The following is a 16555-nucleotide window of genomic DNA, read 5'->3' on the forward strand; positions in this document are numbered from 1 at the left end:
GCTGACTGGGGCCTGCATTGCAAGCATCCCACACGGGCACTGGTTCAAGTCACAGCTGCTCCACTTCCAATCTAGCTCTCTGTTATGGCCTGGGAAAACAGTAGAAGATGGCCCAAGTGCTTGGGCCTCTGCACACGTGTGGGAGACCCAGAAGAAGCTCCTGGCTCCAGATCAGCCTACCTCTGGCCTTTGCAGTCATTTGGCCATTTGCCTCTGCCTCTTTTTTTTTTTTTTTTTTTTTTTTACAGGCAGAGTTATACAATGGGAGAGAGGCAGAGAGAAAGGTCTTCCTTCCGTTGGTTCACCCCCCAAATGGCTGCCATGCCTGGCACGCTGCGCTGATCTGAAGCCAGGAGCCAGGTGCTTCCTCCTGGTCTCCCATGTGGGTGCAGGGCCCAAGCACTTGGGCCATCCTCCACTGTCTTCCCGGGCCACAGCAGAGAGCTGGACTGGAAGAGGAGCAACCAGGACAGAATCCGGCGCCCTGACCGGGACTAGAACCCGGGGTGCCGGCGCCACAGGTGGAGGATTAGCCTAGTGAGCTGCGGCGCCGGCCTCTCTTTATTTTTTTATATAGTTTTTTAAAGATTTATTTTATTTGTTTGAAAGATAGAGTTACAGAGAGTTAGAGACAGAGAGAGAGGTCTTCCATCCAGTGGTTCACTCCCCAAATGGCCAGAGCTGTGCTGATCTGAAGCCAGGAGTCAGGAGCCAGGAGCTTCTTCCGGGTCTCCCAAGTGGGTGCAGGGGCCCAAGGATTTGAGCCATCTTCTACTGCTTTCCCAGGCCATAGCAGAGAGCTGGATCCGAAGAAGAGCAACTGGGACTAGAACTGGTGCCCATATGGGATGCCAGCATTTCAGACCAGGCTTTAACCCGCTGCACCACAGTGCCAGCCCCTATTTTTTTATATTTAAAATTTTTTTAAATTTTTTTTTAGCTTTTCAAATAAATAATTAAATTATAATAAAACACAGCTGATGAAGATAAATAATTCAGGGATTGTTCAAGCCAATCAAGAATATGAAATCAAAGAGAAAAGACAGGAAGCAGGAATTCCCACAAACTCCTCTTGGGATGCCTAGATCTCAAATCTGAGCAGCTGGGTTCAAGTTCCAGCTCCACTTCCAATCCCAGCTTCCCGCTAATATGTATCTTGGGAGGCAACAGGTATTTAAGTATTTGGGTCCCTGCCAACTATGTAGTGACCCAAACTGAGTTCCAGGCCCTGGTGTTGGCCTAGCCCAGCCCCAGCTGTTTCAGGGATTTGAGAAGTGAAGCATCAGATGGAAGATCTCTCTTTTCTCTCTACTTTTTTTTTTTTTTTTTTTTTGACAGGCAGAGTTAGACAGTGAGAGAGAGAGAAAGGTACTTCCTTCCATTGGTTCACTCCCCAAATGGCTGCTACAGCTGGCGCTGTGCCAATCCGAAGCCAGGAGCCAAGTGCTTCTTCCTGGTCTCCCGTGCAGGTGCAGGGGCCCAAGCACTTGGGCCATCCTCCACTGCCCTCCCAGGCCACAGCAGAGAGCTGGACTGGAAGAGGAGCAACCGGGACTAGAACCGGTACCCATATGATTGCTGGCGCCACAGGCAGAGGATTAACCAAGTGAGCCACGGCGCCGGCCCCAATGGAAGGGGAGAGGGAGTGGGAAAGGGGAGGGTGGTGGGTGGGAGGGACGGTATGGGGGGGAAAGCCATTGTAACCCATGAGACGTACTTTGGAAATTTATATTCATTAAATAAAAGATAAAAAAAAAAAAAAAAAAAAAACAGAAAACACTGCAATCAACCATGACCAAGTGCTCCAGTTTCTCTTTTTATTTTTTTTATTATTATTTTTTATTATTTTTTGACAGGCAGAGTGGACAGTGAGAGAGAGACAGAGAGAAAGGTCTACCTTTGCCGTTGGTTCACCCTCCAATGGCCGCCGCGGCTGGCGCATCGCGCTGATCCGAAACCAGGAGCCAGGTGCTTCTCCTGGTCTCCCATGGGGTGCAGGACCCAAGCACTTGGGCCATCCTCCACTGCACTCCAGGGCCACACAGAGAGCTGGCCTGGAAGAGGGGCAACCAGGACAGAATCCGGCGCCCCGACCAGGACTAGAACCAGGTGTGCCGGTGCCACAAGGCAGAGGATTAGCCTAGTGAGCCACGGCGACGGCCTCAGTTTCTCAACAGTTTCGAGCTTACCAATAGTACTTACCTGAGCATGATTCCACCCAGACGAATGGCTCTCTTCCAGTCCTTCAAGGTAGACTTTCCAGCCAGATGAACAAAATGCTTGGGGCTGATCAACTGATCATTGAACTAAAGCAGAAAGAAAAATACAAAATAGTCCATCTTAGCTATACTTATTAAGTACAAAAAATACACTGATGACATTGCAAGTCACAGTCCTGTATTATACAATCTCTGTCCTGTTGTGTCAAAAGAAGGTGATCCTGGGGTCGGCGCTGTGGCTAGTGGGTAAAGCCACTGCCTGCAGTGCCAGCATCCAATATGGGCACCGGTTTGAGTCCTGGCTGCTCTACTTCCAATCCAGCTCTCTGCTATGACCTGGGAAAACAGCAGAAGATGGCTCAAGTTCTTGGTCCCCTGCACTAGTGTGGGAGACCCAGAAGAAGCTCCTGGCTCCTGGCTTTGGATCGGCACAGCTCCAGCCACTGCAGCCATGCGGGGAGTGAACCAGCAGATAGAAGATTCTCTCTCTCTCTCTTTCTCTCTCTGCCTCTGCCTCTCTGTAACTCTGCCTTTCAAACAAATAAATGAATCTTAAAAAAAAAAAAATCCTTCTCTGAGCACAGTCACAGTCCCCTTTCTTGATAAAGCTATGAAACACACAGGAAGATGAGTGATGAACACATTGACTAGCACCTAAAATCCACATAGACCTGAAGCAGGTGGTTGGTCTAGCATTGTAAAGGATGGCCAAATAAATGGAAGGAATGTATCTAGCCCTGAAGACAAGATTCAGGTTGTAGTGGAAGAGTAAGTGTGGTAGAAACCAATATTAGTACTGCAGAACCTCAAAACTGGAATCTCTATTAGAAGATGCCACTATGGTTACTACTATCTATAAATATGGCTATACATAGCAATGGACACAGAATGAACAATTATTTCTACGTTATGCTCTCATGAAGATTATTTTTATCAATAATATTTTCAAATAAACTATCATAATGCACACCAGTGTGAGGCATTTTATATACAGTATTTAACCTAGCAGTCTTGTAAGACTCTATGGAGTGTTAATAATATATAATTATTCTCATTTTTATAAAGATTTATTTATTTATTTGAAAGGCAGAGTTAGAGAGAGAGAGGCAGACAGAGAGAGAGGTCTTCCATCTGCTGGCTCACACCCCAGATGGCCACAATAGCTGGAGCTGAGCCAATCCGAAGCAGGAGCCAGGAGCTTCATCCAGGTCTCCCATAGGGGTGCAGGGACCCAAGGATTTAGGCCATCTTTTATTGCTTTCCCAAGCCAAAGCAGAGAGCTGGATTGTAAGTGGAGCAGCTGGGACTCAAACTGGTGTCCATATGGGATGCTGGCGCTGCAGGCGGCGGCTTTACCTGCTGCACCACAGCGCCAGCCCCAATTATTTTCATTTTAATACATGAGGTGCTGATTCTTTTTTGAAGATTTATTTATTTGAGATGCAGAGTTACAGACATAGAGAGGTCTTCCATCTGCTGGTTCACTCCCCAAATGGCCACAATAGCCAGAGCTGGGCTGATCTGAAGTCAGGAGCCAGGAGGTCTTCCAGGTCTCCTACATGGGTGCAGGGGTCCAAGGACTTGGGCCATTTCTGCCACTTTTCCAGGCCATAGCAGAGCTGGGTCAGAAATGGAACAGCCAGGATTTGAACTGATACCCATATGGAATGCAGGCACTGTAGGCAGTGACTTTATCTGCTACACCACAGCATCAGCCCCAAGATTCTAATGTATTAAATAACCTGTTTAAGGACACCAATCTACTTCACTGACAGATGGGATTCCACTGATTCAAAAAATATTGATCACTTACTATACACCAAGCAACATTTTTTTTTATTAGACAGATAGAGATATAGACAGTGAGAGGGAGAGACAGAGAGAAAGGTCTTCCTTCCGTTGGTTCACTCCCCAAATGGCCGCTATGGCCGGCGCTGCTCCAATCCAAAGCCAGGAGCCAGGTGCTTCTTCCTGGTCTCCCATGCAGGTGCAGGGGCCCAAGCACTTGGGCCATCCTCCACTGCCCTCCCAGGCCACAGCAGAGAGCTGGACTGGAAGAGGAGCAACCAGGACTAGAACTCGGCGCCCATATGGATGCCGGCCCCACAGGCAGAGGATTAACCAAGTGAGCCACGGTACCGGCCCAACCAAGCAACATTTATGTGCTAGGGATAAACTAATGAACAAACAGATAAGTTTCCTCTCATAGGACTTATATTCTAGTGGGACTTAAATCCAAGTCGGGGGTGCTGTCATGGTACAGCGGATTAAGCTGCTGCCTGGGACTCTGACATCCCATATGAGAGCCAGTTCAAGTCCTGGCTGTTCCATTTCCAATCCAGCACTCTGCTAATGTACCTGAGAGAGCAGCAGAAGATGACCCAAGTGTTTAGGCACCTGTCACCCATGTGGGAGTCCCTGCTGGAGTTCCATGCTCCTGGCTTTGGCTCTGTTCATTGCAGCCACTTGGGGAGTGAACTAGCAAATGGAAATTCTCTTACTCCCTCCCTCTCTCTCCCACTGTAACTCTGTCTTTCAAATAAATAAATAAATCTTTAAAATGAAAAAAATAAGCTAATTACCTTGACACACTTCACATTTATTCCAGGACATACAAACTTCTTCCATAGGAGAATGGCTTTGCTCTCCCCACAAGTTATGGGATAAGCAATTTCCATATCCTCATTTGCTTCTATGGTGCTTGCATCTGAAAATGGAAAAGTATCAGTTATTTATCAAACAATGCTTCCCTAAAGCTGACATTCAGTTTCTAGTCTCCCAGGTCCCCTGTAGGGTAACAGTCCTCTCTTGCTGATGTTGTTTTGGAGTCCTCTGGAAATTTGGCTTCATAGCTATCTCTTACCAAGCTCTCACTATGTGCCAGACACCACTACACACTTTTACACATTTAATCTTATTTTTTACAATAATCCTGTCAAGGAGTGATTATTTCCTTTGTTATATATAAGTAAATGGTCCTCAGAAAGATAAAGGGACTCTCCTAAGGACACACAGCTAAGAAGTAAGAAATGGAATTTAAAGTCAGGTTTGTTTAATTTCAGTTTCTTTCTACTATCTGTCTTCCAGTCAATACTTCAACAGTCCTCATCAGCAACTTCCCCAATGATAGGAATTAACCTTGAAGCTCCAGTCTTTTTTGGCATTTTTATAGACAAAAAGTCTTTTCAGCCACCCTAGCAAATTGATATCAAACAATCTGAGAGCCCCAGCATCTTAGTCAGTGGTGTCTCTCGATGCACCACCATCAAACTGATAGCTGTGCTATTGGCAGGGCACTCTGGGTAGGGAGAAAAATGAAAGGCACAGAAGGCAAGAAATCTCAATCAAGGAGGCTAAAGTCAGAGATACTAGAGTAACAAAAAGGCTTACCAATCCCTTCTTCAATTTTGTGTATCGTGTGAGTTTCTACTGCTACAACTGCCGTGTTGTTTTCCGACCCAGCTTCATAAATCCTGTTGTAAAAGTGTCCATCGATAAACAAACTACATAAATCATGAAAAAATTAATATTCACAGCATGGGGTTAAATTTTGTCTTAATCTATCTTAAAAAAATGAAATTAATATACAAGTCTACATCAATGCTTTGACTAGTTCATTGCTGTATTTAAGCTCAGGCTGCCCAGATCTGCTCAGCAGCCAGTGCCACAAAAAGCAATCGACAACTGTGCTATAGACATTACGGGTCTATTCTGACAAGATTAAACATTAACATCAGCAGGCAGTTCAAGACAGGAAGATCTATATATTGATGACAGAAGTTGATGTTTATTGGAATCTAGACCTTCCAGCATTTTTAAAATACTTTAGCATTTCATAAGGTACCATAACCAAACTACTGACATGAACAAAGGCTAACAGAAAGAAATAGAGGGCCCAGTGCTGTGGTGGAGCAGGCAAAGCTGCCACCTGCAGTGCATCCCATATGGGTACCAGTTCAAGTCACAGTTGTTCCACTTCTGATCCAGCTCTCTGCTACAGCCTGGGAAAGCAGTAGAAGATGGCCCAACTCCTTGGGCCCCTGTACCTATGTGGGAGACCCAGAAGAAACTCTTGGCTCCTGACCGGCACAGCTCTGGCTATTGCAGCCAGTTGGGGAGTGAACCAGCAGATGGAAGATCTGTCTCTGCCTCTCCTTCTCTCTCTGGCTAACTCTGACAGGAAAGAAAGAAAGAGAGAGAGAGAGAGAGAAAGAAAGAAAGAGAGAAAGAAAGAAAGAAAGAGAGAGAGAAAGAAAGAGAGAGAAAGAGAAAGAAAGAAAGAGAGAGAGAGAGAAAGAAAGGGGAGAGAGAGAGGAGAGAAAGGGAGAAAGGGAGGGAGGGAGGGAGGGAGGGAGCAAGGCAGGGAGGGAGGGAAGGAGGAGGGAAGGGAAGAAAGAAAAGGAAGAAGGAAGAAGGAAGGAAGGCAGGGAGGGAGGGAGAGAAAGAGAAAGAAAGAGAGAGAGAGAAAGAAAGAAAGAAAGAGAGAGAGAAAGAAAGAGAGAGAGAGAGAGAAAAGAGAGAGAAAGAGTAGACATTTGGCACAGCAGTTAAAGACACCGCTGAGAACACCCTTATCTGACATTGGAGAGCCTGGTTTTGAGTTCTGGCTCTGTTTCCAATTCCAGCTTCCTGCTAATACACACCGTGGGAAGTAACAGATGATTGCTCAAATGCCTGGGTCCCTTTAACTCAAGGAGACCAAGAGTGAATTCCAGGCTACTGGCTTCAGCCTGGCCCAGTCCTGGCTATCACAGGCATTTGGGAAGTGAACTGATGGATAGAAGATCTCTCCCTGTCTATCTCTTTCTCTCTGACTTTCAAATAAACAAATTTTCAAAAGGTGATAGAGAAATTATACTGAAAGTAACTAGATGTCAACAAGAGGCACCACTTAAGGAAGGTTATATATCACAGATCGTTCTAAGATATTTCTACACATAATGGACTCAGATAACCTAACATGGTATACCATCTTTCTTCTTTTGTTTTTCTTTCTTTTTACTTGAGAGGGAGAGGGAGGTGGGGGGTGAGGGTGGAGAGAGAGAGAGAAAAAGAGAAAGCTCCCATCTGCTAGTCCACACCCCAAATGCCGACAATGGCCAAGACTGGGCCAGGCAAAGCCAGGAGCTGAGAGCTCAATTCAGGTCTCCCACATGGGTAGCAGGAACCCAATTACCTGAGTCATCACCACTGCCTCCCAGGGTTTGCATTTAGCAAGAAGCTGGAATCAGGAGTTGGAGCCTGGTACAAACCCCAGGTGCTCCAATATGGGACATGAGGATCTTCTAGGCTAAATGGCTGCCCCCATGAACATTCTTTGCTTAACCTCTGTAATAACCTAATGTGTTAATTATTACACCCATTTATTTAAAAGCACTGCCTGAATAATCTTCTTCGCATGACTGCCTGTCTATCTTCAAGGCGACACACCTCTAGCACAGACCTCCCTTCTGAATTTCACATCAGGACACAGCTAAACTGGATGAATAAACATATTTGGACGTCCCACTGTAGTCTGTTGAATTCATTATGTCTAATATAACCACCAAGGTTTCTTCTCCCATCCTCCAAACTACTCTTCTGCCTATACTCTCCATTCTTGTTAATAGCACCACCTGTATCTGACTGAAATCTGACCTAAGATAGGAATCTGGGAACTATACTAGATTTCTTCCTTTTCTTCTATCTCAATACCTACATAGTAGGGGTGGACACTGTGGCACAGCAAGTAAAGCTGCCGCCTGCGGTGCCGGCATCCCAGATGGGCATCAATTCGAGTCCCGGCTGCTCCATTTCCAACCTACCTTTCTCCTATGGCCTGGAAAAGCAGTAGAAGATGGCCCAACTCCTTGGGCCCCTGCATCCATGTGGAAGACCTGGAAGAAGCTCCTGGCTCCTGGCTTTGGATTGGCCCAGTTCTACCATTGCAGCCAATTGGGGAGCAAACCAGCAGATGAAGGACCTCCCTCTTTCTATCTGCCTCTCTATAAATCTGCCTTTCAAATAAATAAATAAATTTTAAAAAATATCTACAGGGGCCAGCACTGTGGCGTAGTGGATAAAGCCGCCATTTACAGTGCTGGCATCCCATACGGGCACCAGTTCGACTCAGGGCTGCTCCACTTCCGACCCAGATCTCTGCTATGGCCTGGAAAGCAGAAGAAGATGGCCCAAGTCCTTGGGCTCCTGCACCCGCCTAGGAAGACCCAGAGGAAGCTCCTGGCTCCTGGCTTCAGATCGATGCAGTTCCAGTCGCTGCAGCTGGTTGAGGAGTGAACCAGCAGATGGAAGACCTCTCTCTCTCTGCCTCTCCTCTCTCTGTGTAGCTCTGACTTTCAAATAAATAAATAAATCTTTAAAAAAATTCTACATAGGGCTGGCGCTGCGGCACACTAGGCTAATCCTCCACCTAGCGGTGCCGGCACACCGAGTTCTAGTCCCGGTCGGGGCGCCAGATTCTTTCCCGGTTGCCCCTCTTCCAGGCCAGCTCTCTGCTGTGGCCCGGGAGTGCAGAGGAGGATGGCCCAAGTGCTTGGGCCCTGCACCCCATGGGAGACCAGGAGGAAGCACCTGGCTCCTGGCTTCGGATCAGCGCAGTGCGCCTGCCACAGCGCACCAGCCGCAGCGGCCATTGGAGGGTGAACCAACGGTAAAAGGAAGACCTTTCTCTCTGTCTCTCTCTCTCTCTCACTGTCCACTCTGTCTGTCAAAAATAAAAATAAATAAGCCGGCGCCGCGGCTCACTAGGCTAATCCTCCGCCTAGCGGCGCCGGCACACCGGGTTCTAGTCCCGGTCGGGGCGCCGGATTCTGTCCCGGTTGCCCCTCTTCCAGGCCAGCCCTCTGCTGTGGCCAGGGAGTGCAGTGGAGGATGGCCCAGGTGCTTGAGCCCTGCACCCCATGGGAGACCAGGAAAAGCACCTGGCTCCTGGCTCCTGCCATCGGATCAGCGCGGTGCGCCGGCCGCAGCGCGCCGGCCGCAGCGGCCATTGGAGGGTGAACCAACGGCAAAGGAAGACCTTTCCCTCTATCTCTCTCTCTCTCACTGTCCACTCTGCCTGTCAAAAAATAAAATAAAATAAAATAAATAAATAAATAAATAAATAAAAATAAATAAATAAATAATCTACATAGTCAATAAATCCTGCCAGATGCATCTCTTTAACACCAGCCATCCTCCCTGTCTCCATCTCCCCTGCTATAGTCTTAATTCAGGCCTCAGCATCTGTAATCTGGACTATTCTCCAAGGATCAAACTGATATTTTCTCACACCAGAGTAATCATATAACTCATTCTCTCTAAATCCTTCAAGAACCCTCTCTCCTCATTTTAAAGCCCCAGGGCAGGCATTTGGCTGGCAGGTCATTAAGCCACCTTGGGATGCCTGATCCCATATCGGAGTGCCTGGGTTCAAATCCCATTCCCAATTCCAGCTTCCTGCTAATGCACATCCTGGGAGGCAGTAGGTGATGGTTCAAGTAGTTGGCTCCCTACCACCTAAATGGAAGACCTGGATTGAGTGCCCAGATCCTGGCTTTGGTCCAGCCCCAGGTATTGCAGGCATTTAGTGAGTGAACCAGTGAATGAGAGTGCTCTCTGTGTACTTCTGTTTTCTGCCTTCCAAATAAATAATCATTTTAGAAATAAATAAAGCCCTAAACGCTCAATATGACAATTGATCCCTTTCAGGATGTGGCCCCTACTTTCAACTCTCCCCAAACCCTACTTTACTATCCAAGGCCCAATAAAAACAGACTATTTGCAGTTCCCAAAATTCCCACCCTCTCTCACACTTTGTTTTTGCCTATTTTTTCTTTTCTTTTCTTTCTTTTTTTTTTTTTTTTAATTTATTTGAATTCAAAGAGTTACAGAGAGAGAGGGAGACACAGAGATCTTTCATCCCTTGGGTTCACTCCCCCAAATGGTTACAACAGTCAGGGCTGGGCCAGGCCAAAGCCAAGAGCTAGGAGCCAGGAGCTTCATTCAGGTCTCCCACGTGAGTAGCAGGGGCCCAATCAATTGGGCCATCTTTTGCTGCTTTTTCCACTAGCAGGGGGCTGGATCAGAAACAGAGCAGCTAGGGGCTGGCGCCACGGCTCACTAGGCTAATCCTCCGCCTAGCAGCGCCGGCACACCGGGTTCTAGTCCCGGTCGGGGCGCCGGATTCTGTCCCGGTTGCCCCTCTTCCAGGCCAGCTCTCTGCTGTGGCCAGGGAGTGCAGTGGAGGATGGCGCAGGTGCTTGGGCCCTGCACCCCATGGGAGACCAGGAAAAGCACCTGGCTCCTGGCTCCTGCCATCGGATCAGCGTGGTGCGCCGGCCGCGGCGGCCATTGGAGGGTGAACCAACGGCAAAGGAAGACCTTTCTCTCTGTCTCTCTCTCTCACTGTCCACTCTGCCTGTCAAAAAAAATAAATAAATAAATAAAATAAAATAAAATAAAATAAAAAAGAAACAGAGCAGCTAGGACATGAACCGGCACCCATATGGGATGCCAGCATTGCAGGCAGCAGCTTTATCTGCTAAGCCACAATACAGGTCTCCTATCTTTGCTCTGATACTTCTACCTCTTCCCAGAATGTTTTATTAAGTGGCCTCTATGATGTTTTTCCTTCCATTCTAATTCCTCTAACATCATCATCCACCTCTTCCTTTGTAACCCAACCACATGTTGGTTTTTGTCATAATACACAACACTTTTTTGTTAATTAATTAATTAATTTTTAAGGAATACAAATTTCATAAGTACAACCTTAGGAATATAGTTATTCTTCCCACCATACTTGCCCTCTCACCCACACTCCCATCCCTCTTCCTCCTCCCTCTACCCTTCCCAGTCTCATTTTCAATTAACTTTGTACACAGAAGATCAACTCTATATAAGATTGCAACAATTTTCACACACACACACACACACACACACAACTGAGAACTACTTTTACAGTTAACTCTCAAACTACAACTCAATACCTATGACATTTAACATATACTTGTTTATCTGTTTTCCCTTGGGCATAGTCTAGGAGATCCCTGAGAGCAGAGATTATATCTTTTTGTCTATTCAGTTGTGTAGGCTTGGCACATAGCATCCTAACCGGAACATGGCAAAGCACCTAATAAATAGTTGTTAAATGAATGAGAACTGTGATAAACATAACTTGATTTAGGTAAGGTAAATAAACTCATTCCAAGTTGACTAGTAAGTGAAACACACCTTAAAGGAATAAATTCTCACACATAGTTTCAACAACCAGTGAACTACACTTAGGGGTGGGATTTAGGGAGCAGAGGCCACATTTTTATGAGTAAAGATTTTATTATCCAAAGCAACTCAAGATAGTAGTGGATCTAGTTTCATTCTCTATACATACCAAATCTATAGTCAAAAGTCATAAAATTTGCATATTCAAAATGTTAAGGCACCACGAGATTCAGATATTCCTTATGAATTATCAAAATAAGATAAAATTTATGTTTATTCAAACTTTAAAGTTAAGCTTATATTATTGTAATCTAATCTTCTGAAAAATCAATCCACACATAGTTCTTATTTTTTCTTTTAGTTAAGTTCTTTCTATCTGAACATTAGGGGGAAATATTTTGATTAATTAAATGTTAGATAAATAATTAAAAATTCTCAAACAAGTAGATGATTGTGACACAAGGTAAGGGGTAACCTACTGAACTGAAACAATCACTACATCTTCCTATGACCTTAAACTTTCTAGTAAGAAGAATATGAGCATGAAAGGGAACACAGGGCCACTCCTCCTCCAACTGAACTATTCCGCTACACTTGGACTGAGTGTACTCTACAGAAGAAAGCCAATCAGCACACTGAGTACACCTACACAGCACTATATTCCTGACTGCCTTATGAATAAAGTTCTATTGTGAAACCAAAGCTAACTGTAAAGTTAAGAATGATGGTAGAGGCCGGCGCTGCGGCTCACTAGGCTAATCCTCCGCCTTGCGGCGCCGGCACAACGGGTTCTAGTCCCAGTCGGGGCACCGGATTCTATCCCGGTTGCCCCTCTTCCAGGCCAGCTCTCTGCTGTGGCCAGGGAGTGCAGTGGAGGATGGCCCAAGTGCTTAGGCCCTGCACCCCATGGGAGACCAGGAGAAGCACCTGGCTCCTGCCATCGGATCAGCGTGGTGTGCCGGCCACAGCGTGCCAGCCGTGGTGGCCATTGGAGGGTGAACCAATGGCAAAGGAAGACCTTTCTCTCTTTCTCTCTCTCTCTCTCTCACTGTCCACTTTGCCTATCAAAAAAAAAAAAAAAAAAAAAAAAAGGATGATGGTAGAATCCTAGTACCTTTATTCTGTTTGAGAATTTGTTTCTTTAAAAAAAATTTTTTTTCTGTTTATACCTGAGAACTCTATTTTTGTAAGATTTATTTGCTTATATATTTGAAAGGCAGTGTGACAAATGGAGACAGAAAGAGGGAGATCTTCCATTCGTGGGTTCACTTCTCAAACAGTTGCAATGGCAAGGGCTGGGCCAGACTGAAGCCAGGAGCCTGGAACTCCATCCAGGTCTCCCACATAGGTAGCAGGAGCACTTGCAGGAAGCTGGACTGGAAGAGGGGCAGCAAGGATTTGAACCAGCACTTCCACTAAGAACTTTTTTTTTTTTTCTTTTCTGACAAGCAGAGTAGATAGTGAGAGAGACAGAGGGAAAGGTCTTCCTTTTGCCGTTGGTTCACCCTCCAATGGCCGCCACGGCTGGTGCGCTGCGGCCGGCGCACCGCGCTGATCCGAAGCCAGGAGCCAGGTGCTTCTCCTGGTCTCCCATGGGGTGCAGGGCCCAAGCACTTGGGCCATCCTCCTCTGCACTTCCTGGCCACAGCAGAGAGCTGGCCTGGAAGAGGGACAACCGGGAAAGAATCCGGCGCCCCGACCAGGACTAGAACCCGGTGTGTCGGCGCTGCTAGGTAGAGGATTAGCCTATTGAGCCACAGCGCTGGCCAAACATTTTTTAAAATGTTATTTCTTTGGAGCGGGTGCTGTGGTATAGCAGGTAAAGCCGCTGCCTGTAGTGCCGGCATCCCATATGGGTGCTGGTTTGAGTCCTGGCTGCTCTACTTCTGGCCCAGCTCTCTGCTATGGCCTGGGAAAGCAGTAGAACACGGCCCAAGTCCTCGGGCCCCTGTACCTACATGAGAGACCTGGAAGAAGCATCTGGCTCCTGACTTCGGATCAGCGCAGCTCTGGCCGTTGTGGCCAATTGGGGAGTGAACCAGTGGATGGAAGACCTCTCTCTCTGTCTCTCCTTCTCTCTCTGTATAACTCTTTCAAATAAAAAAAATTTTTTTAAATGTTATTTCTTTGAAAGGTAGAGAAAATGTAGAAAAAGAGACAGAGAGAGAGAACTCCAACCCATTGTTTACTTCTCAAATGCGCACCAGAGTGGGGCTCTTTGGCCAGGCCAAAGCTTGAAGCAAGGAACTCAATCCAGATCGCCCCAGTGGGTGGCAGGGACCCAGCTATTAAAGCTATCACCTGTTGCCACCCAGAATGCACATTAGCAAGAAGCTGGAAGCAGGAAAGCAGCTGGAAAGCGAATCTAGGTACTTACTGGGCCAAATGCCTATTCCCCTGAGAACCTTTTAAGTATTCTAAAAGAGAGATTTTATTTGAAAAATATTGGGAGGGTGGTTATGGGGGGAAAACCACTATAATCCAAAAATTGTACTTTTGAAATTTATATTTATTAAATGAAAAAAGAAAAGTATTAACCATTTTTTGAAACAAAACAAATGCTGAACAACCCTTCAGTCTTCAAAAACTCCCAAAATAATTTAAGTCTTTTAGATACCTTAGTATATATTTAATATCAATTATGTAAATTAAATGATAGACATTTTAAAGCCAACTTACTGATAATATGAAAGTATCCTCTTAGACACTGTGTTAGACTTCATGTATTAATAGAAGATTGTTATCAGTCTACTTTTGACTTTTTTTTTTTTTTTTTTTCATTTGAAAGACAAAGTTACAGAGAGAGACAGGGACCATTATCTGCTGGTTCCCTCCCCAAATGGCTATAACAAACAGCACTGGGCAGGCTGGAGCCAGGAGCTTCTTCCAAGTCTCCCACAAGGGTATAGGGACCCAAGCACTTGGGTCATCCTCTTGTCCTTTCCCAGGCACATTAGCAGGGAGCTGGATCAGAACTGGAGCAGCCAGGACTTGAACTGGCGTCCATACGGGATGCCAGCATCAAAGGCAGCAGTTTAACTCATTACACCACAGCGCCAGTCCAATTGTATGATATATTCTAACATGTTTATAATGAATACCTGAAAATGTGTAAAATGTCATATAAATAAAAGTTAAAAAACATATACAAACAGAATTCTATCTTGAAACCTAAAAACGTTTATACAAAATCCTAATTATTTCTCGCGTTTTGGTTAATGTAATCTCACCAATACATTCCCAGTATTCTATCCATGATCTTGATTCTTTTCCTTCTTTCCTACTTGAATACACAGCCAGGTAGACTATGTGTGAATGAGGCTGAACACTGGCATCTGATAATTTGCATCTTTGTCTCAAGTATATTAAACTTAGGAGACGAAAGAAAACTGTTTCTCTGTGTTCCTTTTTAAAAATGCATTAGAAAGGTTGTAAGACAGACAGAGAAAAACAGAAATAGACAAGAAAAGACCTTCCATCTGCTAATTTACTCCTTAAATGCCCACAACAGTTAGGGATGCATCAGGCCAAACCAGGAGCCAGGAACTCTATCCAGGACTCCCAGCACTTGAACTCAGGCACTCTGATATAGGAAGCAGGTGTCATTCCAAGCAGTGTCTTTTTTTCCCCCAATCTCATTATGGCATTCGTTGTTTTTTGTTTGTTTTATTTTGTTTTTTAAAGATTTATTTATTTATTTGAAAGGCAGAGTTACACAGAGAGAAGGAAAGGCAGAGAGAAAGGTCTTCCATCCGCTGGTTCACTCTCCAGTTGGCCACAACAGCTAGAGCTGCACCAATCCAAAGCCAGGAGCCAGGAACTTCCTCTGGGTCTCCCACATGGGTTCAGGGGCCCAAGGACTTGGGCCGTGTTCTACTGCTTTCCCAGGCCATAACAGAGAGCTGGTTCGGAAGTGGAGCACCCAGGATTGGAACTGGCGCCCATGTGGGATGCTGCCACTGCAGGCAATGGCTTTACCTGCTACGCCACAGCACCGGCCTCATTTTTTTTTTTTTTTTTTTTTTTAAAGATTTATTTACTTACTTGACAGGCAGAATTACAGATGGAGACGGGGAGAGACAGAGATAGAGGCCTTCCATCCTCTGGTTCACTCCCCAGATGGCTGCATCGGCTGGAGTTGGGTTGATCCAAAGCCATGAGCCAGGAGCTGCTTCTAGGTCTCCCACGTAGGTGTAGGGACCCAAGGACCTTCCTACTCCCTCCCTCCCTCCTTCCCTGTCTGCCTCCTAAACAAATTTGAAGAAATTATTTATATCAACATTCCCTTATAGATCTTACAATATTTCTTCCATGCTTAACAATATTCAGAAATGTCAGCAAACATCTAGTTATATTTAAAAAAACTTAAAAAAAAATCCTTGGGGCCAGTGTTGTGGCATAGCTGGTAAAATAGCCACCTACTTTACCTAATATGGGCACTAGTTCGTGTCCTGGCTGCTTCACTTCCAATTCAGCTCCTGGCCAATGGCCTGGGAAAGCAGCAGAAGATAGCCCAAGCTATTGGGTCCCTGCACGCACATGGGAGACCCAGAAGAAGCTCTGGACTCCTGGCTTTGGCCTGGCCTAGCCCTAGCTGTTGCAGGGCTAGTGAACCAGCAGATTGAAGATTTCACTCCCTTTTTGTCTCTCCAGGTCTCCTACTTTATAATTCAGTTCACTTCCCCTTACCCCTACCATGCAACTCTTTCCTCCTAACACCTTTCTTAACCAGATGGTCTCACTGGAATTAACTCTGACATTCAAATAAATAAATATTTTCTTTTTTTTTTTTTTTTTTTTTTTGACAGAGTGGACAGAGAGAGAGAAAGGTCTTCCTTTTCCATTGGTTGACCCCCCAATGGCTGCTGCGGCCAGCGCACCGCGCTGATCCGAAGCCAGGAGCCAGGTACTTCTCCTGGTCTCCCATGGGGTGCAGGGCCCAAGCACTTGGGCCATCCTCCACTGCACTCCCTGGCCACAGCAGAGAGCTGGCCTGGAAGAGGGGCAACCCGGACAGAATCCGGCGCCCCAACCGGGACTAGAACCCGGTGTGCCGGCGCCGCAAGGTGGAGGATTAGCCTATTGAGCTGTGGCGCCGGCCCAAATAAATAAATATTTAAAAAAAAAAAAAAGTC

The 16555-nt window shown here is 45.9% G+C and overlaps 1 protein-coding gene across 9 annotated transcripts in view; it reads right to left on the minus strand.

The window, feature by feature from the left end:
- Window positions 1-16555, minus strand: part of GMEB1 (glucocorticoid modulatory element binding protein 1) — a 49764-nt gene that overhangs the window by 18567 nt on the left and 14642 nt on the right. For 5 of the 9 annotated variants that reach the window (XM_051858079.1, XM_051858080.2, XM_008265862.4 and 2 more), the window contains exons 3-5: window positions 5610-5722; window positions 4802-4926; window positions 2203-2306 (exon numbers count right to left, since the gene is read on the minus strand). In XM_051858079.1, the coding sequence (XP_051714039.1) occupies window positions 2203-2306; window positions 4802-4926; window positions 5610-5722 (342 nt within the window). The remainder of the gene's footprint in view (window positions 1-2202; window positions 2307-4801; window positions 4927-5609; window positions 5723-16555) is intronic. The other 4 variants (XM_051858083.2, XM_070078960.1, XM_070078961.1 and 1 more) reach the window with 1 other exon arrangement.

Source organism: Oryctolagus cuniculus, chromosome 7 (genome assembly GCF_964237555.1).
Source record: "Oryctolagus cuniculus chromosome 7, mOryCun1.1, whole genome shotgun sequence".
In the NCBI taxonomy this organism is placed as follows: domain Eukaryota; kingdom Metazoa; phylum Chordata; class Mammalia; order Lagomorpha; family Leporidae; genus Oryctolagus; species Oryctolagus cuniculus.